Raw genomic sequence first — 24,903 nt, 5'->3', positions numbered from 1 at the left:
GTATACAGATAGTCTAAAGCCTGAGAAAGGACATAGGCTACTTTTTTTACTGGAAAAAAGGGTTGTAAGGGGGTGAAAATGCGTAAATTTGTTCAAATTAAGTTAGTTCCAACAATTCATAATAGATGGCGCCGTGCGTCTTCTACATCGCGCTGACGCTTGCTCAAAAGTCTTCCTATAAGACGTGGTATCATCTTACATTTAAGTTTCGATTGTTATATCTATTCTACGGTATTAAATAACTCAGTACTTTATCTGTGCAGTGACGTAACCTTAAATCTATCAATGATAAATAGTTTATGGGTAAAGTTGTGTAATCGGAGGGCTAAATAAGCTTTAAAATTTGGCATAAAATATAAAGTTTAATATAAAAAAATGAAATACTTATTGTGTGCACACTGCACAGCTGTATTGATTTAAGGGGTACCAGGGTTTTTTTATAAAAGCTTTTGACACCAATTTTGTTGACATCGCGCGCTATAAAGTACTATAAACTGAAGTCCACGCGGACGAAGTCGCGGGCAACAGCTAGTTATATATAATAAATACCTATATAAGAAATATCACAATATAAAAAAAAAACTAAAAGGCTACCACCTACCGCGATAGCCCTATCCATGATATTATTATCATTCATGTGTAACAATTTGTTGTTATCGCCCATCGACTTTAGTTCACGATTTTGAGTCCTACAGCAGACCGTCGGCAGCCGTATTTCGGGGGACAAACTTGACAATAATAATACGAATCCCAATAATTATACAATAATTAGTGTGAAAAGAAACCAAATACAAAAAAAAAAAAAAGAACATAATTATACGGTCGAATTGAGTAACCTTTTTGGAAGTCGGTTAAAAAGGTATGAGAATTTTTTCCAATATCGTATTTTGATGACTGTTATATTTAAATTCTGAAACAGTTCTTAGTGTTGTATCTTAAATAATAGAGCTGAGACTGGCGGAAAATAGGTTCTGCAGCTCGCATACAAATCCTACCAACGATATGCAAATCTTAATTCCTTTTGGCAAGATTTACCTAACTTCCTTGAAAATGTTTTGTTTTGAATCTTGGAATTGTTAAAACATAAATAAGTACCTATGTACCTAGTTCCTATGTTGCTTGGGGATTGGGGAGGTTCCGGGGGAGACTCCGGAACGAAGCGAGTCACATCGCCTGCAAAACGTGACAGTGTTAGTTTTTAAGGATATATATATAATATATATATATTATATATATATATATATATATATAATATGTATGTAAGTTTTAAGGTATTTATTATATAATTGATATGTATGTTAGATTTAAGGTATTTGTTATATGGGCCACTGATGCCCGAAATAAATGATTTGAATTTCAATTATTAAAGTTACAGACAAGGAGGTGATTAGTTTTAGAATGCTGAAATACTATTTTGTAAATAGTTCGCAACTTTTTTCAAAATAGACGAAGCGAAATAGAAAAATTTTACTCGTTATGAATTGTAAGGCTGATGGTACTGTGGCTAGTAGGTAGTATGTTATGTAAGTAGCTGAGTAAGCACTAGTGGTTATAAGAGAATCAAGATAGGTGTCGATACACATAATACCTCGATATCAAGTACTTTTCAAAGCAGATGATGAACTTTTTAAGACTTTCCCATCACTCGACCGCAAACACAATTTTTTTGAGAAATTTTGGAAAAATGCAGTGGAATTTGCACACATTATATTTTGATGGTCCCTTATTTTTCGTATATCAAAATATTTGTACTGTCGTGATAATATATCCTTAATATTCTCAGGAAGTATCCCGGTTGGCGAACTGCCAGAGAGACAATGAGCTGGAATTTATAGCAGCATAATAGAATAGGTTAATTTCTGTAATTTATTGACATACGGAGAGTGGATATCGAATTGACTAATAGTTGCACAAACTTCGGAGTGACTTAATATTACTGTGCTAACTGAAAGGTTAACGACTTGACCAATGTTTTAACTACGTAGTTCTTGGACTAGAGTAAAGCGCTTTTAAAGTGTTTGTTACATACAAAAGTGATACATACCTATTTAGTTTGTATTCACAGCTTTTGCCTAAGGCAGTGGTTCTCAAACTTTTTTTGTGGCAGAATCTTTTTAAGTGACATTTTTGACGGACCCTCCAAACATAATGGTTTGCCTTTAAATTTGATAATTGTCTCTTTTTCTGTAAGTAGCTGGTTTCTGATGTCATTTTTAAAAACAATTTCTGTATTGCTTGCAGAGCTATAATGCATTTGTGGAGCCTTAGGGTTCCGCTGAGCTTTGAGAATGTCTAAGAGTCTAAGATACCGTAGAACCGTACGTTAAGTTCGGTTCCCACTTTAGAATCTTGTTGTTTCCAAGTTTTTTTTATGAAATAAGGGGGCAAATGAGCAAACGGGTCACCTGATGGTAAGCAACTTCCGTCGCCGATGGACACTCGCAGCATAAGAAGAGCTGCAGGTGCGTTGCCGGCCTTTTAAGAGGGAATAGGGTAATAGGGGAGGGTAGGGAAGGGAATTATTAAGGTAGGGGATTGGGCCTCCGGTAAACTCACTCACTCGGCGAAACACAGCGCAAGCGCTGTTTCACGTCGGTTTTCTGTGAGAACGTGGTATTTCTCCGGTCGAGCCGGCCTATTCGTGCCGAAGCATGGCTCTCCCACGTATAAAACACAGTTAAGTACACAACAGGATTACGGCACCAGATTATGTTACATATAAAATTCTCGATTCACAATGTTAGTTACCGTACTCCTCCGAAACGGCTTTACTGATTTTTACCAAGCCAAGCCGTCCCCACCAAAATCTGTATGGTAATAATATTTAAATGCACCATCATTAGCATTTTTTCGTCCGTAGAAGGCATTTTAGGCACACAAACATGATCTAAAATTTATTTTCGACTAACAAGTTCTATGGTGAAATCATCTTGCGACCTCGTGAAGATCCGTAGCTTGGTCTTGATTTCGGGCAGCGGTCCGGCCGCCGGTTTGCCGACTATCCTGTACCTCCTCAGAATCGTCGATAGTACAACCTTCATTGATATCTGCCCGTATTTGTAACCTGAAAAAAATATAATATTCTGTTATTAATTTCTAGTAGTTAAACTGTGTTTTATACATGAGCACATAAAATTGATGACTGCAGCAATATCTTTGCATAACAAGTAGGAAGGAAATAAAGCTTTGCAGGGAATTCAAAGAAAGAAAAACATACAACAATTATTACACGCACCGGCACCGTTTTTTTTTTTAAACTCCCATTATGCTAATGTACATAAAAATTGCAGCCGTTGGCGGAAACTAGTTATATCATAAAATATAATACTGTCTTAAAGTAAAAGATTTCTGCCAAAATTATCACGTAAGGAACAATGAAATACTCACCAATACAATTCCTTGGTCCAAAACTGAAGGGCATATACGCCTGTGGGGGAACTCCTTCGAACCGTTCCGTGGAGAATCTATCCGGATCGAAACATTCTGCATCAGCACCCCAGTACTTCTGGTTCTTGTGGATACCCATTATGGCCGCGCATACTCCCGTACCAGCTGGTATGGTCCTTCCTGAAGCTATAAACAATATTGTTCGTTTATTTGCTTGCTCCTTGGATTTTGAGCTATTGCTACTATACGTAACGAAAAACACCTAACATTATGTAATTTCAGTTCGGCAGACTTCGACTCGATGTGGTGCGTTGCCGCATCTCTGTGCCGGTCGGTGCGACGTTGCCATACTTCGGTACGGTGTTTGTGTGCGTGTGACTAGACTTATGCGAATTATGATTGCTAAGTTGATAAAAAATGCTATGCAATATATTTACCGCGGCAGCCCTCGAGTAGCACACGTATTTTTTATATATTATAATATTATATTGATAAAGACTCTTATGCATAGTACGGTTGTGCTCGATAGTTTTAAAACTCACAGCTCAAAGGCTCGCATCGAGCCGGCTCGATGTTTTCTTCGAACTTACTCGACGCGAGCCGTCGAGTTTTACTCAAGCGTGTGAAAGTGACTTCGAGTGGCGCGAGTCGACCTTAGTTGAAGCCTTTTGGCTCGAACTGTTCGGTGAATACTGAACGGCGAGCTTACTCGATAGAGTAATGCTGAATGTGTGGACGAAAGCCCAAGCCGCGGGTTTTGCTCGACGTGATTGCTCGATCGAGTAAAACCGTATGTGAGTACTTAGCGTACACACACTCGGATTTTGCACAAAACGTGTCTGGTAAGATCAACCCTAAATTCAGTCCAACCATATCAATCGGCCTTCCAGTATATGAGGGTCCTTGGAAGCCTTCAGCTATATGGGGGCATTAACAATCAGGCATACTAGATATCGACATAGGTGGAATTTACGCGTTTTGTTGCACCTAAAGTTGCAGAAAAGTTATGGACCAAGACGTAGTGTCAATAATTGTTGTTGCTGTTCTGTTGCTGTTCTAAAGATAATATGCCATTTTTCCTCATTTTTTATGAAATAAGGGGGCAAACGAGCAAACGGATCACCTGATGGAAAGCAACTTCCGTCGGCCATGGACACTCGCTCAGAAGAGCTGCAGGTGCGTTGTTGGCCTTTTAAGAGGGAATAGGGAGGGTAAGGAGAAGGGAAGGGAATGGGGTAAACACAGCGCAAGCGCTGTTTCACACCGGTTTTCTGTGAGCCCGTGGTATTTCTCCGGTCGAGCCGGCCCATTCGTAGCAGCATGGCTCTGCCACGTAACAAAACAATCAATATAACACTTACGTAGTGCAACGTCCTTGAGAACTTTTCTTGCAATAACCGGTACTGGTGGGTAAAGTCTCAAGCTCTCCTTGATGACCATATCCACATACGTCAGCTTCGCGAGGTCTTCCTTTGTTACAGGTCTGTCACTGCCACCAAAGATGTCTTGTAATCTGAAATAAATATAAAAGTGTGTTATCTATTTATAGTAAAAGACAAAACATTAATAGATCAATGCACTGGCCAACATTTACCTACGTACTGAAATTTAACTTATGAAATATTTTTTTCAAAAAAAAGTTCTTTCCGATAGAATTTTTTGAATTCCGAACAAAGCGAGTCACCGGCAACACGTGACATTAGTTTATATGTATATAAAAAAGATGTAATGAGTATGTTTGTTTTAAGATGTCCGTAATAAAAATGATTTGATTCTATTAAAGAAGTTTTAAAACTTACTCTCTATAAACCCTATTCTGTACTTCCGGGTACATGCCAAGTAGCATCATCGTGAAGCCCAGGCTCAAGCCCACGAGATCAGTGCCAACAATAAGCACTATTATCTCTTCCCTCTTCGCCTCTTCATCCAAATTGGAGTTGATTATGGCATCAAATATTCCTTCTTTTAGACGTTGGTCTGCTTCTGTGAAAAATTGGTTAACACTATCGTTGACTTCATACTTTCAGCATGTCGCTTTTAGACTGAAGAGTTTTTGTAATTATTGGCTATTATAGCCCAGTCATTATAGGGGGTGACCTCGGAAAATCGACATACCCAGTATATTATTACCACGTAACTTGTATTTTGGCATCCTAAAAAATTTGCCATGATAGGTTCCAGGAATCCGTTTTTGATCGAGACGACCAGTTGACCTCAGATAATTCACTGACTGCGCGCTCTACGCTCACTATCTCGAAAACAGTTCAAGGTATAAAAAAATGTTAAATAGAAAATTTGTAGATAATTTAATTATCTACCATACATATTGATATTAAATACAAATTATAGCGTAAAACCCATACAAAACGAAATATCCAATCCAATTATTATGTGAATTTTGAGAACTGTTTTAGGATGCCAAAATACAAGTTTTTGTGTGATGATATTATACTGGGCATGTCAATTTTCCGAGGTATGCACCTTTTGGCCTAAAATTACTGAACTATTACTAAAAAACTGTAGATTATGGTACTGATTTCATAGGTATAGATATGCTCAATATTAGAGGGGAGGGTGCTATTTTTGTAGTCACTTGAGCGTTATGGAGACCTAGTAGGTTTTGTACATTAGGTAAAGCTGATAAAAAATAATAAGAGTGTTTTTTTTTTATTTTAGTGGTGGGTTCAGAAACTGCAGCCATTTTAAAGTTTTGAAAAAGAAAATATATTAAGAAAATTGCTTATTTAGGGTAATTATAAAAATATTTTAGACAAGGACTAAATCATTTAATTTAGAGCAAAATAAAATATCTGAAAGTTAAGAAAATATGAAGCTTTATTTTTTTTATGTTATTTTAAAATGTCCCTACAGGCTTAAATAACCTTTGAATCGTCAGTGTTTTATATGGAAGCTTCTTTGGGGTATACTAAACATCCCCTATCTTAATCTGACAGATCCGACGACATTTCAATATAAAAAAAAAATATTTTTACTATCATGGTGAGAAATCTGATTTCTATACCATGATAACTAGACACATGTCGGAAGCCTATGCAAGCTTAATCTGACACGCTCGAGCTACGCTCCCCAACTACAAGGCTGGTCCTTTGTCATTAAAAAATTTACAGGTAATTTGGTACCTTTTATTCCAAGCCGACTGTGCCTTTTGATTTCTTCCAATCTTAGATGCAAAATCTAGAACAAATAATATCAAATTATTACTAACTAGCTGTTGCCCGCGACTTCGTCCGCGTGGACTTCAGATTATAGCGCGCGATGTCAATAAAATTGGTGTCAAAAGCTTTTATAAAAAACCCTGGTACCCCTTAAATCAATACAGCTGTGCAGTGTGCACACAATAAGTATTTCATTTTTTTATATTAAACTTTATATTTTATGCCAAATTTTAAAATTTATTTAGCCCTCCAATTACACAACTTTACCCATAAACTATATATCATTGATAGATTTAAGGTTACGTCACTGCACAGATAAAGTACTGAGTTATTTAATACCGTAGAATAGATATAACAATCGAAAAAAATCGAAACTTAAATGTAAGATGATACCACGTCTTATAGGAAGACTTTTGAGCAAGTGTCAGCGCGATGTAGAAGACGCACGGCGCCATCTATTATGAATTGTTGGAACTAACTTAATTTGAACAAATTTACGCATTTTCAACCCCTTACAACCCTTTTTTCCAGTAAAAAAGTAGCCTATGTCCTTTCTCAGGCTTTAGACTATTTGTATACAAAATTTCATTACAATCGGTTCGGTAGTTTTGGCGTTTGGCGTGAAAGCGAGACTGACAGACAGACAGACAGACAGAGATACTTTTGGCGTATGGCGTGAAAGCGAGACTGACAGACAGACAGACAGAAAGAGATACTTTCGCATTTATAATATTAGTATAGATTATGTGCACACTGCACAGCTGTTTTTGGATATTTTGATTAATTAAGGGCCGCGCTACACCGGAATGGCAGCGGCGAGGCGAGCACTTTCAGCGCTGCCATTCCGGTGTAGCGCGGCCCTAAGAGGGGTACCACTTACCAGGGTTTTAGAAAGTTTTTAAATTTGACACAAATTTTGTTGACACCGCGCGCTATAAACTAAAGTCCACGCGGACGAAGTAGCGGGCAACAGCCAGTAACATGTATAACAATCGAAATATTAATTCAACATGGTACCACCTCTTATAGAAATACATATGAGCAAGCGATAGCGCAATCTAGGCGACTCTTGGCGCCATCTGTTCCAGTTTTTGGAACTAACTTAATTTGAACAAATTTACGCATAAACACCCCCTTACAACTCCTTTTTCCAGTAAGCAGTAGACTATGTCCTTTCTCAGGCTTTAGACTATCTGTGTACAAAATTTCATTACATTTTACAATCGGTACAAAAAGTAGTTTTGGCGCTGTTGTTTTTGAATTTGATATCTAAGTTGGTAGGTGAGTTATTACTTATTAGTTATTAACGTGTACATATAACAATCTAAAGAATCGAAAACCAAACTTAACATAGTACCACCTCTTATAGAAATACGCATGAGCAAGCAATAGCGCGATCTAGGGGACTCTTTGCGTCATCTGTTTTGAGTTTTTTGGAATTAAGTTAATTTAACCAAATTTACGCATTTTCACCCCCTTACAACCCCTTTTTTCCAGTTAAAAAGTAGCCTATGTCCTTTCTCAAGCTTTAGACTATCTGTGTACAAAATTTCATTACAATCGGTTCAGTAGTTTTGGCGCTGTTGTTTTTGAATTTGATGTCTAAGTTGTAAGGTGAGTTATTAGTTAATAACGTGTATAACAATCGAAAGAATCGAAAAATTTAGCTAAATATGGTACCACCTCTTATAGAAATACGCATGAGCAAGCAATAGCGCGATCTAGGGGACTCTTGGCGCCATCTGTTTTAAGTTTTTGGAACTAAGTTAATTTGACCAAATTTACGCATTTTCACCCCTTTACAACCCCTTTTTCCAGTTAAAAAGTAGCCTATGTCCTTTTTCAGGCTTAAGACTATCTGTGACAAAATTTCATTACTATCGGTTCAGTAGTTTTGGCGTGAAAGCGAGACAGACAGACAGAGATACTTTCCCATTTATAATATTAGTATAGATAATATTCTAACGTATTAAAAACTATAAACAAAAACATACTAACTAATAAGTATGATTAGTTCTATGTTACAATAAAGTAAAAAATAAAACGCCATCTGTTGAATCGTATTAGAACTAAAATGTTCATTGCATCGATATATTTCTGGATTTTTTATAATAAAGCTTTAGACTATCTGTGTACAAAATTTCATTACAATCGGTTCAGTAGTTTTGGCGCTGTTGTTTTTGAATTTGATGTCTAAGTTGGTAGGTGAGTTATTAGTTAATAACGTGTATAACAATCGAAAGAATCGAAAAATTTAGCTAAATATGGTACCACCTCTTATAGAAATACGCATGAGCAAGCAATAGCGCGATCTAGGGGACTCTTGGCGCCATCTGTTTTAAGTTTTTGGAACTAAGTTAATTTGACCAAATTTACGCATTTTCACCCCTTTACAACCCCTTTTTCCAGTTAAAAAGTAGCCTATGTCCTTTTTCAGGCTTAAGACTATCTGTGACAAAATTTCATTACTATCGGTTCAGTAGTTTTGGCGTGAAAGCGAGACAGACAGACAGACAGACAGAGATACTTTCCCATTTATAATATTAGTATAGATAATATTCTAACGTATTAAAAACTATAAACAAAAACATACTAACTAATAAGTATGATTAGTTCTATGTTACAATAAAGTAAAAAATAAAACGCCATCTGTTGAATCGTATTAGAACTAAAATGTTCATTGCATCGATATATTTCTGGATTTTTTATAATATTATACATAAAATATGTTTAAGATTTTTGAAATTTTATTTTAATACACATCCAAGACCCAGGAACATTGAAAACTTTTTGTTCCGCCTGCGGGACTCGAACCCAGGACCCCCGGGATGAGCGCTGGCCACGCGCAATGCGAATTCATTTTCATCGATATTTTCATGGAAATAAGATATTTTCCCACATCAAAATGTAGCCTATGTCCTTTCTCAGACTCTAGAATAACTGTATACAAAATTTCATTGCAATCGGTTCAGTAGTTTTGGCGTGAAAGCAAGACAGACAGACAGACAGACAGACAGACAGACAGACAGACAGACAGACAATTATAATATTAGTATGGATTAGTACTTTTCGAACTGTACAATTTCTCCTTTAAAGCCGGCAATGCACTACACTCCTCACTGCCTGAGTCCGAAAATAAAATATACTAAATCTGATAATAATAATTGTTTACAATGTACTTAAAAAAACTTCAACTTCAATATACTTATCATCAGTATTCAGTACGTACCAGAAATAAAAAAAATACTTATAAGTTAACTTGATGACGCCCGCAACTCCGTTGCGTCAAAAATCGTTTTTCTCGCGGGAACCGTACATTTTTCCGGGACAAAAAGTATCCTATGTCCTTTCCCGGGACACAAAGTATATTCATACTAAATTTCAGCAAAATCGGTTCAGCCGTTTGAGCGTGAAGAGGTAACAGACAGACAGACACACTTTCGCATTTATAATATTAGTATGGATAACTCACCTTATGGGCATAGTGGTGCAAGGTTTCCACAACTTTTCTGCTTTCCTCATATAGCGAGCTATATTTGTATAGGAAGTCTGGGTGCTTCCATACGGACACCATTCGCTCCTTAGCAATTCCCTCCCACCTGGTAAGGGCCTTGTAAAACTCATCACTGTATACTTTGGAAAGCGTTATATTCCCTGCCCCTGTAATGTAAAAATATTGTGTTATATCTAGGTATATAAGACTAGTATTTATTATTCTCATAAAAAACTGCCGAAATCGATTATGTTTTTGCTTGAATGTTTTCATTTTTGTTCATGCTTATTGATAAGAAGAAAGAAGGAATTGAGTTCCTGTATCTATACTTTAATATTATAATTGGGAAAAGTTTGTTTGTTTGTTTGTTTGAACGCGCCAATCTCAGGAACTACTAGTCCGATTTAAAAAATTCTTTCAGTGTTAGATAGCCCATTTATCGAGGAAGGTTATAAGCTATATTTTATCAAGCTAATACTAATAGGAGCGAAGAAATAGAGCAAAGTGTGCAAAAAACGGGGGGAAATTATTTGAAAGGGCTTATTTGAACGCACTAATCTCAGGAACTACTGGTTCAATTTGAAAAATTCTTCCACTGTTAGATAGCCTATTTATCAAGGAAGGCTATAGCCTCTATTTTATCATGCTAGGACTAAGAGGAGTGAAAAATAGAGGAAAGTGTGGAACAACGGGAGAAATTATTTGAAATGGCTTATTTGAACGCGCTTATCTCAGGAAGTACTGGTCCCATTTAAACAAGTATCTCAGTGTTAGATAGCCCATTTATTGAGAAAGGTTATAAGCTATATCTGAATACGCTAAGACTAACAGGAACGAAGAAATAGAGGAAAGTGTGGAAAAAACGGGGGGAAATTATTTGAAAGGGCTTATTTGAACGCACTAATCTCAGGAACTACTGGTTCGATTTGAAAAATTATTTCAGTGTTAGATAGCCTATTTATCAAGGAAGGCTATAGCCTCTATTTTATCATGCTAGGACTAAGAGGAGTGAAAATAGAGGGAAGTATGGAAACAACGGGAGAAATTATTTGAAATGGCTTATTTGAACGCGCCTATCTCAGGAAGTACTGGTCCGATTTAAAAATTATCTCAGTGTTAGATAGTCCATTTATCGCTTAGACTAATAGTAGCCAAGAAATAGAGGAAAATGTGGAAAAAAACGGGGGAAATTATTTGAAAGGGCTTATCTCACGAACTACTGGAGCAATTTTTCTGTTATTTGGCACAGATAAGAAGTAGACCACGTGAAGGAGCATAGGCTATTTTTTTGTGGACTAATTTTTCTGTGAAATATCTAATTTACGCGGGCGAAGCTGCGCGGAACGTTATATTTCGCGTGGTCACGACATCATGCGTAAACGGCTGGACCCATTTTGCTAAAATTTGGTATAATGATACTTTGAGTCCCAAAAAAGGACAAGGAATACTAATTTTGTCCCGAAAAATGTACGGTTCCCGCATAATAAACTTTTATGATTATCGCCTAAACTATTCAATCTATTTTGATGAAATTTGGTATGGCAATACTTTCAGTCTCGGGAAAGGACAAGGGATACTTTTTATCCCGGAAAATATACGGCTCCCGCACAATAAACTTTTTATGATTAAAAAAAACTTAAGTCCACGGGGACGAAGTCGCGGGCAACAGCTAGTTATGTATACAATGTGTCCCGACACCAGTGTCAGAGCCTTTAATGTCATGATGACGTATGTTTGATGTGTGTTTTTTCTCCCTCTCAAGTCTCAACATTGTTAAATGGCAGCCATTTTAGTTTTTACGGGCTCTAATACTACGAGTAATCTGACAAATACTTCTCATGTAAATATCCTATGAACGGAAACTGGTGTTGGGTCACATTGTATTTAAACTATATTGTGACTTCAAAAGAAAAAACATGATATTTTCTGTATAAAAAGGTACACCAAAACAACATCAAAGTACATACTAAGAATAGTTCCAATGTTGTATTTGTACAGGTATTTCTCGACTGAAAAAGGTCCTTTTCCATCGTGGGCAGCTAAGCTGTCAGCTAAACTGCGACTTTCCTCCCAAAATACGTCGACGAAACTAAAAAGCGTCCTGGGATGAAAGGAAGGTACCAAGACTGCTCTGCGTTCCTTTGCAATGGGACCTGGAATGCGCAGAAAAACATTTTGGTAAACTCTATTCTACTCTAGTCTATCTTAATTTTAAAGTAAAAAATTTTGTGGCGTTTTCTTTTTTGAAATGGGTAAAAAATGGCGCAATTCGACACGGATTCTTAAGCTTCATCGCTTGATATCCCATAAACGCACCAGACCAATGATCGCATATTGTAAAGTTTTCGAATCGAGTTGACCGGAGATTTCCGTTTTCACGATTGTGAATCAGCCGCCGCACTGATCGAAAATTCAAGGTGTTAGGCTCAAAACACAATGGAATGGCAGAGGTGAGGCGAGCAGTTTCAATGTCATATGATTTTAAACTTTATCTTCATTATTATATTACATAGTTTCGTTTGGGAAATCGCCGCCGCCGGCGGCCGCCAGAGGCCACGAGCGGCCACGAGCGGCCACGAGCGGCCACGAGCGGCCACGAGCGTCGACGGGCGGCCGTAGATTTCTCAAGCGATACTACGTATTACAAATTATTGTAATCTTTATCTTCATTAGAAGATAAAGTTTAAAATCATATTATGACACTGAAACTGCTCGCCTCGCCTCTGCCATTCCGGTGTAGATCGGCCCTTAGGGTAGCTCAGTGTATGAGAGCAAGTAAAATCAGTCTTTCTACTAGTATGTTTGGGTGGTGTTTCATTTTCAATTTTGCACTCTTGGAGTGTAAACCATTTTTTTAGATACCTATGTCAATATTAAAAAAGAAGGATATTAAGAAGTGATGATTACCAGAAGCCAAGAAAAGTTCGTGGTTGCAATGTAAAAATTTGGGATCGAGGATCGCTGCTTGCAAAAAAGGCTATGAAAACTTTTTGATAGCAAAGTTTTTCTATTTACGGAAGTAATGAGAATAAATGATAGCTTTAACAACCCTTTTACGGGGTAATCGCGGCGTGTCACGGTACGCATTTTTTACCGCTACGGTACGGCAGAGTAGACAGAACGATAGAGTCGACTTAGAACTAGTGATGGGTAATTTTCCGAAAAATTTCAAAGCTCGGAAATTTTTTAATTTATTTTTCTGAAAAATTGAAAAATTGGAAAAATAATGGAAAAATATTTATTTACTGAAATTATTAGTTTAAATGAAATAGTAAATAGTAATAATTGGCCAAGTGCGAGTTGGACTCGCGCACGAAGGGTTCCGTACCATAATAGATCAAAAATAGTAAAAAATTGTTTTTTGTATGGGAGCCCCTCTTAATTATTTAATTTATTAAAATGTTATTATTAATTATTAAAGTATAAATACAGCTGAGTATTTTGTGCATATTTCAAGTGCCTACCTGTTGTCATCATTGATACCGAGCAAAAAATGTTTGAAAAATCACGTTTGTTGTATGGGAGCCCTCCTTAAATATTTAATTTATTTTGTTTTTAGTATGTGTTGTTATAGCGGCAACAGAAATACATAATCTGTAAAAATTTCAGAACTCTAGCTGTAACAAACCTAAAAACGGTGACTTGATAAGTAATGGAATTGAAGAAACTCCTCGAAATTGTGGTTCCATTGTAGATTATGAATCTAGCTATTACCGTTCTTGAGTTACAGCCTGGAGACTAGGGAATGCAAATCTCGCGAGATTGGGGCTCAAGCGAGATCCCGCGAGTTTATGAATACAATATCGCGAGATCTCGCCAATTTCGAGATCTCGCGAGATTAGCAGTTTTGTGGGTTTTTTTTTGCAAATAATCACAATATTTGAATAAATTACGAAAAAAGTAATAAATATTATAAGTATTTTATTATTTTATTTTATTTTATTTTATTTGGAAAACAAACAGTGATTTATTACTAATTTACATAATAATAGTAGGTATCAGAGCACCATTTATATGTTTTCACATACAGATAACTATATAAGAAATAGAAACAAATAACTTGCAACTTAATACTAAAAAATACATAGCAAATTATTGAATGATAATAAATTTATTGTTGGTACAGGAGAAAAAGAAAGTAAAACTAAGCAGAGAATCAGAGAATCGCATCGAACCAGTGCTGTGTCAACTTTTGTTTCAAGGCAGAAGGTGAAGTTATAAATAAATCAAAATCAAGTTCTGGAGTATCATTTAAGCTGTTAATAAATTTTGAAGATCTAATGATAAAGGAGTTTCTTCGGTAATTAGTATTAGAGGATGGGACATACAGGGGAGTCTGGACTCGAGCTGACCTTGATGGTACTTTTAGAGAAATTTTAGAAAGGAGTAATGGGGTGTCGTGTGTGGTACTTTTAGAGAAATTTTAGAAAGGAGTAATGGGGTGGGGTGTTTTGAATAGTTTTGATTAGGAAAATGATATCAGAGATACGGCGTCTTTCGAAAAGAGGGAGAAGGTGAAATCTTTTGGATCTCAACTCATAAGAAGGATCGTATGTATTGCATTTAAATTGTAAGTGTTTTAAAAATCTTTTTTGAATCGATTCTAGCCTATTTATATGAACAGTGTATTGGGGATTCCAGATTTCAGAGCAATATTCGAGGGAACTGCGTACATAAGAACAGAAGAGAATTTTTAATATCTTTATATTTTTAAATTGTGAACTCATTCTGAGAATAAATCCTTGTGACTTATTAGCTTTATTTATGATGTGGTCTAGGTGTTTATTGTAAGATAATTATGTGTCGTGTATGATACCAAGATCACGAATCTCTGTCACACTTTTTAACTCTAGTCCCTTTAGTTTGTAGGGGAAAGATGTTACTTTAGACGAGCGGCTAAAATTCATAGAGGAACATTTAGACACATTGAGATCCAAATTATTTACACAACAATACTTCTCAAGTCTGTATATATCCTCTTGCAACAGTTGACAGTCTGATATGTTATAGATAGATCTATACACTTTCATATCATCTGCATACAAAAGAAATTGAGAATGCTGAAAACACGCCTTAATGTCGTTTATAAAGATGTTAAATAGGAGGGGCCCTAGAAGAGACCCCTGAGGTACACCCGAAGGTACATTACTCCATGCTGAAGAAAAAAAAAAAGTATTATAAGATTAACATTCATTTTTACGAATTTTTTCAATTGAATTTTATGCATCTAACATTGTTTGACGTATCTGTCTATAATTTTTAAGTTTGACATAAGTACGTATCTACTATCTATCAAATAACAAATGAAAGAAACAACCAGTCTTCTCTTCTAATGTGCGCTTTTATAATTTTGGACTTGCCGTGCCGTGGACGTCCGCGGTAAAACGATAACATAGGGAAGTACAATGTATGGAAATATATGAAGACGTTTTTAAATTTCCGTCGACGATAATTTTTAAACGTGCACGTTAGAGGACATCACGACGTCTACACTTCTGAACCGCACAAAACATCCGCGGTGCGTAAAATCAGAAGGCCTTATTTTAACGTACCCAACGTTTTATCATGGATGCCGACGTCCACGATAATGTGACGTCCAGAATTATAAAAGCGTACACTATCAAACACATATCTTTTAGTAATAAAACAGTTCTTATGTAACTAACTTGTCAAAAGTCCGCGCTTCGAATAAGATATTTTTATGCTCAAGTGCAATCTCGTCAAACTCGCGAGATCTCGCCTTTTTTTCGTCCGAGATCAATCTCGCTAAAAAAGGCCGAGATCTCGCGAGATCTCGTTCTCGCGAGATCTCGGCCTTTTTTAGCGAGATTGCATTCCCTACTGGAGACAGACGGACAGACATCGAAGTCTCGGTAATAGGGTCCCGTTTTTACCCTTTGGGTACGGAATTGTTGGATACATAATCTTGGTTGACATTTCAATTTGGAAAAATATTTGAAAAATTGGAAAAATATATTGGAAATTTTTCATTTTTCTTTTCTTTCGGAAATTTTTCCATTACCCATCTGTACTTAGAACTGGTGCCTTACTCCCGAAACTGATGTCGATTTTGATTTGCGATTTCAACGGTTTTTTGACACTTTAGCCATCTAAAATATGTCTAAAAACCGTTGAAATCGAAAATCGAAATCGATATCAGTTTCGGGAGTAAGGCCCCTGACAGAGTAGACAGAATTACAGAGTATACCGACTTAGAACTGATGTTGAAATTTTTAAATTTGACGTATTATGACGAAAATCGTCGCTAGGGTTGTTAAATTCAACCTACGAATTTAAAACTATGACATATTCGCTGGACGTGTTCCTCTTTGGTCGTATTGTTGTTTGTGTTTTGGCACATGCGATTAAAATTGTCAGAATCCAATTTTGAAATCTTTATTTTAAATATTTCAAAATAAATTATATCAGCCAGCGCGAGGCACAATCCGTTCATAATCCTAGTGAAACCCGACGAATTTGACAGGAATTGAAACCTGTCCGGTTCTTTGCAGTCGAACTACTGGTAGTCATGTCTATTGTGGTAAAGGCTACGGTATAGGAAACGTGCAGGAACTACAAGTTGCAGCACAATATTATGTCAAGTAAATTATAGCGTACAAGTTTGGGATTGGCGACACCTTCACTCCGTAACATGGGCGTATATAAGGGGGGTGTCCTGGGTGTCCGGACCCCCCCCCCATCACTTTCCATCTTACTTGCCCAATTTCGACAATAATATACTACCTTGCCGATTAAAATCGATGCGTCATGCGGTACATGTATAATTTTTTTTTGCTTACCTAAACACGTTGCCTATTTGCTGCTGCGGAACCCTTCATGGGCGATTCCAACTCCTCCCCCCCCCCCACCTTATCAAAGCTATATATACGCCCGTGCTCCGTAATAAAACTTGTAACTTATTGAGTAGTAAATAATGTTAAGTAAAAAAGAAAACATTACATAGTTTTCTTATTTTGCGCGTAAAGACGAGAAGTTTAGTCAAAACAAATAAGCCGTGTATAGACAGCCTAAAGTTTATGTGAAAGATAGTCGTCAAAGTTAATTTAATGTATTTACTGGTATTTTACTCCTGCTAAAGGCGTAATCTTAAGGTCCATTCTCGTACAAAATATTACGGTCTAATACTCACCAGAAACAAAGGCGCTTCCATTGCCACTAAAGGTCCTGAGGAACTTGTACAAGTAGTCCTTCTCTAAACTGCTCCTGAGGACGACTGCTGCGTCTCTCGCGTCACATATCACTGGAATTAAAAATGTATACTATGGCTTATAAACGATTTATTGACTTTATATGCAAACAAGTGGTCTATTAAAAGATAAGCTAAGTGCCTTGTGCAGGCGTTGGCTTAAAAATTAAGTAACTAAAATATGAAATTACTAGATGGCGCCCGCAATTCCGTTGCGCCTTTGTCGATCGCGAGGAACCGTGCATTTTTCCAGGATAATAAGTATTTTATGTCCTTTTCCGGGACTCAAAATACATTCAGAATACTAAATTTCAGCAAAATATTTTCAGTGGTTTGAGCATGAAGAGACAAGGGAGATCGCAGACGACACACTTTTTGTGTGATCGAGTCTGCGGCGCCCATACAGTCGGCATGGCGCGGTCATGCCCTCTGATCTCCCTAATGGCCGATTTATACGGAGTAAGTAACTGACGCCAGTGCCGAGACAGTGTTGACGCCAAAAACTGTCGCCTACCGTTTACACGCGGTCAGTAGTCGAGAATATGAAAAATATGCGCTGTCCGACAGTACTGCACTGTCTCGAAAATCGTTTACACGATGGCAGTGTGCGGTCAGCGCTGGCTTGTCTGTGCACTGACGCCAGTTACTTACTCCGTATAAATCGGCCATTACAGGCAGACAGACTCACTTTCGCATTAATATTATTATCACTATGGATCTTCGACCAAATATCTATTGGTCTAAGGAATGGATTGTTTTCTTCGGCTCAATAATCGACATTCGACAACTAAAATTGAGAACCTTAATGTCTAATCACAAACCTATGTAGTATAAAGTGAATAAATAAATCCTGGCACTGCCGCCGACCTTTGTAGCCAAGTTGATGTAGTGAGTTACTGCCGCCATCAGCTCTGTTAAAAAATAGGAAGGATTTTAAGAGGGCGACTAACTCAAAAAATCAAACATCGTCCTTCTCTCTTCACACTCGGCGTCTTTTATAATATGCCAGGTGAAAAAGGACGACGCGGATTCATCGCCAAGTTAGTTTTCTATGAATAAAAGACGAACTATATGGGCAAGCGCCCGAACGTCACGAGTTTTCCCATACAAAAGTGAAAAAAAAATTTGGTCTTTCAGCGCTGCTACTTTCACAGTGTACTCTCTATAAGTAACACATACACACCCTAAAGTATTATCACTTATTTTTGTTACACCTTGTAAATATATATATAAATAATTTTTGTGAGTAGCTTTATTTTCATAAGACGAACAACTTTTTTATTTTGAACAAATCTCGAAAGTAGTAGCTAACAGAGATTTTGTAAATTGATAGACTAATAGTCATATAATTTAAGAGTAATATTGTCTCTACAAATATAACGATCCATATTTTAGGACTGTTACGGTACATGGTATACGGACACGTGGTGCGCAAGTACATACTTGAACCTTCTAAAAAGGTCCAATGTTTGTTTACGTGTTTATGACTGAGTCCATAAGGTCTAAATTAAATTCAACTTACTGCACTTATCGCAAGGACGGCAGTTTTATTGTGGTACATGCCCGAGCCGCCTAGAAATTTCCCACGGTTGTTTTCTTGTTTACGTGAATCGGGAAATTTCTGGAATTCGTCTCGCCATATAAAAAGAGCCGCAGGCAGGCCCGGCAAGTCAGTTCAATCTAAGCGATCATCAAGGCGATTTCGGAGTGATCAATAGTGAGTGAACCAGTGAAACCTGCGACTTGGCTACGACCTAGGACAGTGATAGTGCTTAGTGATTGGACCTAGTGATTTGTGTTTGGACGTAGTGCTAAGTGTTGTGACCTAGTGTTTAGTGCAGTGTTAATAAAGTCTTCAAGAGAGTCACCAGGTCTTTCTCTCCAAATCCTCGAACCCTAGCACGTAACAACTGGTGTCGGAAGTGAGATTTGGAGATGCCATTGACTCCGAGAGAGGACTTCAAGGGGAGTGTCAGGACAAGGGCGCAGCGAGCTGCTGCCATTGACTCCGAGAGAGGAGTTGCGGAGGCCACACCCACTGGGGACCAAGCTCCGCCCACTGAGGGACAGGCCCCACCTACTGGCCCCGCCCACCAGGCTCCGCCCACTTTGGGCGAAGCCCCGCCCACTGGCTCCGCCCACCAGGCCACGCCCACTCTGGCCACACCCACTGGCTCCGCCCACCAGGCCACGCCCACTCAGACCACGCCCACTGGCCCCGCCCACCAGGCTCCACCTACTCAAGTCCTGCCTGCTCAGGCCCCGTCGACCAGCTCCATCCATCCAGCCACACCCGTTGTTTCTACGGCCCCTCAAATGGCTCCTCAATTAGAAAGCATAATTGAGTTAATTCACGCTTTGCAAGATTCTCAAAGGGCAATGATGGAGTCACAAGACCGCAAGCTCGGCGCTTTGCAAGAATTTCAGAAGGCTGAAATCAGAGCGATTCGAGAATCACAAGAGCAGCAAAAAGACCTCCAAGAAAAAGCACTTGGAGCTATAAAGGATGTTAGTGACACGGTGACTAAGCTTCGTAAAGATGTCGACGTAATGAAAGAACGAGTTACTGGGTTAGAGACGGTTGTGGAAAATTTGAAAACCGGATTCACAGAACTACAGAAGAGAGTAGTGCGCCTAGAAACTACGGGAGTTGCGGTGTCTAGTGGAGTCACTGGTGTGGCGCAAGGACCAAGAGTAAAGGTGCCACCGTACGACGGCACTACTTCTTGGAACGCTTATCGTCGGCAATTTCAGACTGTTGCTACCGCAAACGGATGGACGGAGGAGCAATGCTTGACCGCTCTCACTGTTGCACTCAGAGGGCAAGCTGTGTCGGTTCTGGAGGCACTGCCACATACGGGAAATGGTTTCCAAGACCTGATGGAGGCACTGGAATCCAGATACGGGGAGCGACACCTGGAGCACGTGTTCCGTGCCCAACTGCGTGACAGAGTCCAACGTTCAGGAGAAGAACTTCAACAATGGGCGTTGGAAATTGAAAAACTCGTCAGGAAGGCATATCCAGGAGCCGACACCAAGATGGTCGACACAAATATTGTTCAAGGATTTGTCGACGGAATCAAAGACTTGGAGGTCAGGGCTGCAGTAAGACTTGGTCACCATACCTCGCTAAAGGAAGCATTAGCGTATGCTTTGGAAGTCGAGGCTGTGCGCCATGACATACGGCAGACCCATAAGATCCACAAGGTCTCTGAAGAAGTCAAGGAAGTTAAGGCTTCTACGAGGAAAAGACTTGAAGCCATGTGCTATAAGTGTGGTGAGAGGGGCCATCTTCAGCTAAACTGTCCGCAGAAGAAGACCCAGATGGCAAGGATAAAAAGGATCGAGGAACAAATGGAGGAGTTGAAGAAGCAAGCGGTTTCGTCCCCTACCCGGAGTCATGGGGAACGAATAGAATCCAGAACTAAGGGGCGAGTACTGGATGACGCAGAGAAAGCCCCGGTAACTGTTACCTCCCAGGCACGGAGCGGAACAAAGAGAACAAGTAATTTGGGGCACATGGAGAATGAAGTTATGAGAAAGGCTCAAGAAAAAGATGACGACCTTCGGCACATCATCACATGGAAGAAACGGGGTGACATAAAACCAATCTGGAGTGAGGTTGCACCCACTGGCGCTGTCACTAAGGCGTACTGGGAGCAATGGGACAGTCTGATACTTCAGGACGGACTACTCTACCGGAAATGGCAGAAGGCTAACGGCAGAGAGTTCTATTTTCAGATAATTGTCCCAAGGGCAAGAGTACCAGATGTTCTCCGCGAGATACATGAGGGCGTATCAGGGAGTCATCTAGGCGTCAAGAGGATGCTAAGGAAAGTGCGAGAACGATTCTTCTGGTTGCATTGGAGAGATGATGTGCAGGATTGGTGCCACAGATGTATTACTTGCGCTGCTGTAAAGGGACCACAGACCAGGAGTAGTCGTAGGAACCGTCTGGCGCGTTACCATGGCAGTAACAATGATGCTCGGGACGAGCATCTCTAAGAGGGGAGTAGTGTTACGGTACATGGTATACGGACACGTGGTGCGCAAGTACATACTTGAACCTTCTAAAAAGGTCCAATGTTTGTTTACGTGTTTACCCTTTATTTGTTAGAGTGTTTGAATTTAGACCTTATGACTGAGTCCATAAGGTCTAAATTAAATTCAACTTACTGCACTTATCGCAAGGACGGCAGTTTTATTGTGGTACATGCCCGAGCCGCCTAGAAATTTCCCACGGTTGTTTTCTTGTTTACGTGAATCGGGAAATTTCTGGAATTCGTCTCGCCATATAAAAAGAGCCGCAGGCAGGCCCGACAAGTCAGTTCAATCTAAGCGATCATCAAGGCGATTTCGGAGTGATCAATAGTGAGTGAACCAGTGAAACCTGCGACTTGGCTACGACCTAGGACAGTGATAGTGCTTAGTGATTGGACCTAGTGATTTGTGTTTGGACGTAGTGCTAAGTGTTGTGACCTAGTGTTTAGTGCAGTGTTAATAAAGTCTTCAAGAGAGTCACCAGGTCTTTCTCTCCAAATCCTCGAACCCTAGCACGTAACAGGACCATCAAGTCAAAGTATGAAATCCTTTTTATCTCTGTTAGCAACCACTTTCAAGATTATTCGAAAATAAAAATGTTGTTCGTCTTATCAATGAAGCTACTCACAAAAAAATTTCTTGTTAATAATAAAAAAAACGTGTTCTTGGGCTCCCGTACTACTAAATTATTTTAGATTTTATTATTATTTTGTTTTAAAAGTTTGGACAAAATAGATTTTATCTTAATTATAGAGTTCGTGTAGTTACTCTATAAAAGATAAAGTAAGTTTTACTTTAAGTTGTAAGATAAAACATTTGCTATCTTTTGTATACTTACCTAAATATTAAGCATTCATCAATGCTATCACATAAACTAGAATTTCTTTTATGACATTATAGTAGAGGAGGGGAGGGTGCTATTTTTGTAGTCACTCGAGCGTCATGGAGACCTAGTAGGTTTTGTACATTAGGTAAAGCTGATAAAAAAAAATGGGAGCGTTTTTTTTTATTTTAGCGGTGGGTTCAGAAACTGCAGCCATTTTAAAGTTTTAAAAAAGAAAATATATTCAGAAAATTGCTTATTTAGATAAATTACAAATATATTATTTTAGACAACAAGGACTAAATCATTTAGTTTAGAGCAAAATAAAATACCTTCGAAGCTTAGTTAAGAAAATATGAAGCTTTATTTTTTTATATTTTAAAATGTACATAACCTTTGAATCGTCAGTGCTTTATATGGAAGCTTCTTTGAGGTATACTAAACATCCCCTATCTTAATCTGACAGATCCCATGACATTTCAATATTTAAAAAAAATGTTTACCCACCACGTGAGAAATCTTATTTCTATACCATGATGACACATGTCAGGAATGCAAATTGGAAATCCCTTAAACTAAGTTTAAGAGACCCCAAAAAACGCAGTGTATATCAAGTATGTAATTTAAATATAAGTATGTATTTAATAATGTATATTAAAAAAATATATATAAAAAAAAAAAACACTTGTCATATACAGGGTGTAACAAAAACAAGTGATAATACTTTAGGGTGTGTATGTGTTCCTTATAGAGAATTCACTGTGAGAGTAGCAGCGCTGAACGACCAAAAATTTTTTTCACTTTTGTATGGGCAAGCGCCCGAACGTCACGAGTTTCCTCATACTTATATGATATTATAAATTTAAAGACAATATGTATAGTGAAATAAGCTATCGTAATAATTATGTGTATTAGTAGTATATTATTATACAAAGAAATGTAAATGCCATGTTACTGCTATTGATCATATTTTACGCAACAAAGTGATGCTTCGCACTCAATTGTACGGAATTATTTAGTAGATAAATAATTTAGCAATACACAAATCGCACCGAATACTCCGCGCTATACGTAATTGTATTTTGGAAAAGTCTGAGATAAATATAGTAATATTAAATTGTATTAATGTTAAGAATAAACAGTAAGAAAAAATGTATAAATTAATTGTAATAAAATTATGTATTGAAATTCTAAAATATTATGACATGTAAGCAGTAAAAACAACCAATTTAAAAGAATTGTAATAATTTAAAATGTGAAAAGAAATGGAATATTATAATATTAAGATTAAAAAGATATGTGATAGACATGGAAAATAAAGAAAATAAATGTAAAAGATACTAGTAGAAAACAATTATGTAAAATAGAATCATTAACATAAACTGTAAAAAACCTTTTTTGTAATAAAACGTAAAAACTGTTTAGATGTAACGAAGCATGTAAAGAATTGTCTCTTCCCTTCGGAAGGGGGAACAAGAGGTCCCATAGTAGGGGCCGCAAAAAAAAAAAGAAAAAAAAAACTAGACACATGTCGGAAGCCTATGCAAGCTTAATCTGACACGCTCGAGCTACTCCCGAAATCCCCTCTTCCCCTCCCCAACTATTAATATTAATTAGAAAACACTTACGCTCCGGTCCACCGACGAATTTCCACAGTGCACCTATTAAAGGCACTTCCGTCGTTACAGGCGGAAATGCCTTTATCAACTTATAATAACGGCTACTCTTAAACCGATAGTTGATGTAGACATAGTATATAAGCACTAATATAAGTATTAATATGTACATTTTAATGTACACGTGCGCACATGTGCACAATTTAGGTATTAATAAGATCGTTTATATAGAGATTTCATGCGAGCAAAAAACGATTCGTATTTTATGTGTTCTTTGTTTCAATCTGTTAAGAAGGCGACTAAAGCAAAGATATCTTAAAGTTATTATTTCTTGATAGAAAAAAAAACACAAATGCATGATTTTTACGAATTCTTAATAATATGTATTGCCAAAACCGTGCATTAAACTGAGTTAATATTTTAACACATTGTATAAAATTCTATCACCGAGAGACTGACGTGGCGGATTTTTTAAATGTTGATAATAATAATATCTATGGACGCTTCACACCACGTCAGTCTGGCCCCGTGGTAAGTACATGAAGGACTTGTGTTACGGGTACCTGACAACGGAAATATATTTAATACTTAAATACTATACATATGTTTAAGATTTTTATTATATGATACACATCCATGACCCAGGAACTTTGAAAACTTTTTGTTCCGTCGGTGGGATTCGATCCCGCGACCCCCGCTTGACGCCGACCCGCGGCTTGAGCTACCGACAGCCTACCCACTGAGCCACAGAGCCACAGAGGTAGTTGGTTTTCAAAATGTTGTATATTATATTATTTTATCGAGTTATTAAGAAAAAACTAAATTTGCAATGATTACGCGTCGTCCTTTTTCACCTGGCATATGAAAGACGCGCGTGAGTGTGATGAGAGAAGGACGATGTGTGATTTTTTGCTTCGCCCTCTTAAATAAAATTTTAATCTTAATAATTATTACTTTAACCATAAAGTAAAGTGTTCGAGTACTACGTGTGTTGGATATTTGTATTCAATATAGCTATAAATAATATAAGAAAAGTGTCGTCTGCTTTACAAAATGTTCAATGTTTGCGAAAAATGTCTCAAGTGTGTGTGTGTATGTCTTAATTGATTTGTGCATTTAGACAAGCATTAACGGATAGTATATCCTCCATTATGAAACGA

The 24,903-nt window shown here is 37.8% G+C and overlaps 1 protein-coding gene across 1 annotated transcript; it reads right to left on the bottom strand.

The window, feature by feature from the left end:
- Positions 1 to 2,879: 2,879 nt before the first annotated feature.
- LOC121731288 (cytochrome P450 4c21-like) lies at positions 2,880 to 23,944 on the bottom strand. Its single transcript, XM_042120658.1, has 10 exons — positions 23,756 to 23,944; positions 18,085 to 18,174; positions 17,207 to 17,317; positions 12,024 to 12,209; positions 10,036 to 10,223; positions 6,528 to 6,582; positions 5,187 to 5,370; positions 4,749 to 4,900; positions 3,388 to 3,573; positions 2,880 to 3,064 (listed from the first exon to the last, which is right to left on the bottom strand). The coding sequence occupies exons 1-10, from the start codon at positions 23,913 to 23,915 to the stop codon at positions 2,895 to 2,897; spliced, it is 1,482 nt and encodes a 493-aa protein (XP_041976592.1). The 5' UTR covers positions 23,916 to 23,944; the 3' UTR covers positions 2,880 to 2,894.
- Between the last annotated feature and the right edge of the window lie 959 nt (positions 23,945 to 24,903).

The sequence above is a fragment of the Aricia agestis genome, chromosome 10 (assembly GCF_905147365.1).
Source record: "Aricia agestis chromosome 10, ilAriAges1.1, whole genome shotgun sequence".
Lineage (NCBI taxonomy): Eukaryota > Metazoa > Arthropoda > Insecta > Lepidoptera > Lycaenidae > Aricia > Aricia agestis.
This window is presented reverse-complemented; position numbering and strand designations above follow the sequence as displayed.

Bases quoted from the DNA above. Each gene is read 5' to 3' on its own strand.
- LOC121731288 (XM_042120658.1), bottom strand. From the start codon at position 23,915: ATGTACATATTAATACTTATATTAGTGCTTATATACTATGTCTACATC. The intron at 18,175-23,755 runs GTAAGTGTTTTC...ATTTTTTAACAG, and splicing joins ATTCGTCGGTGGACCGGAGC to AGCTGATGGCGGCAGTAACT. The intron at 3,065-3,387 runs GTGAGTATTTCA...TATTTTTTTCAG, and splicing joins TGGACCAAGGAATTGTATTG to GTTACAAATACGGGCAGATA.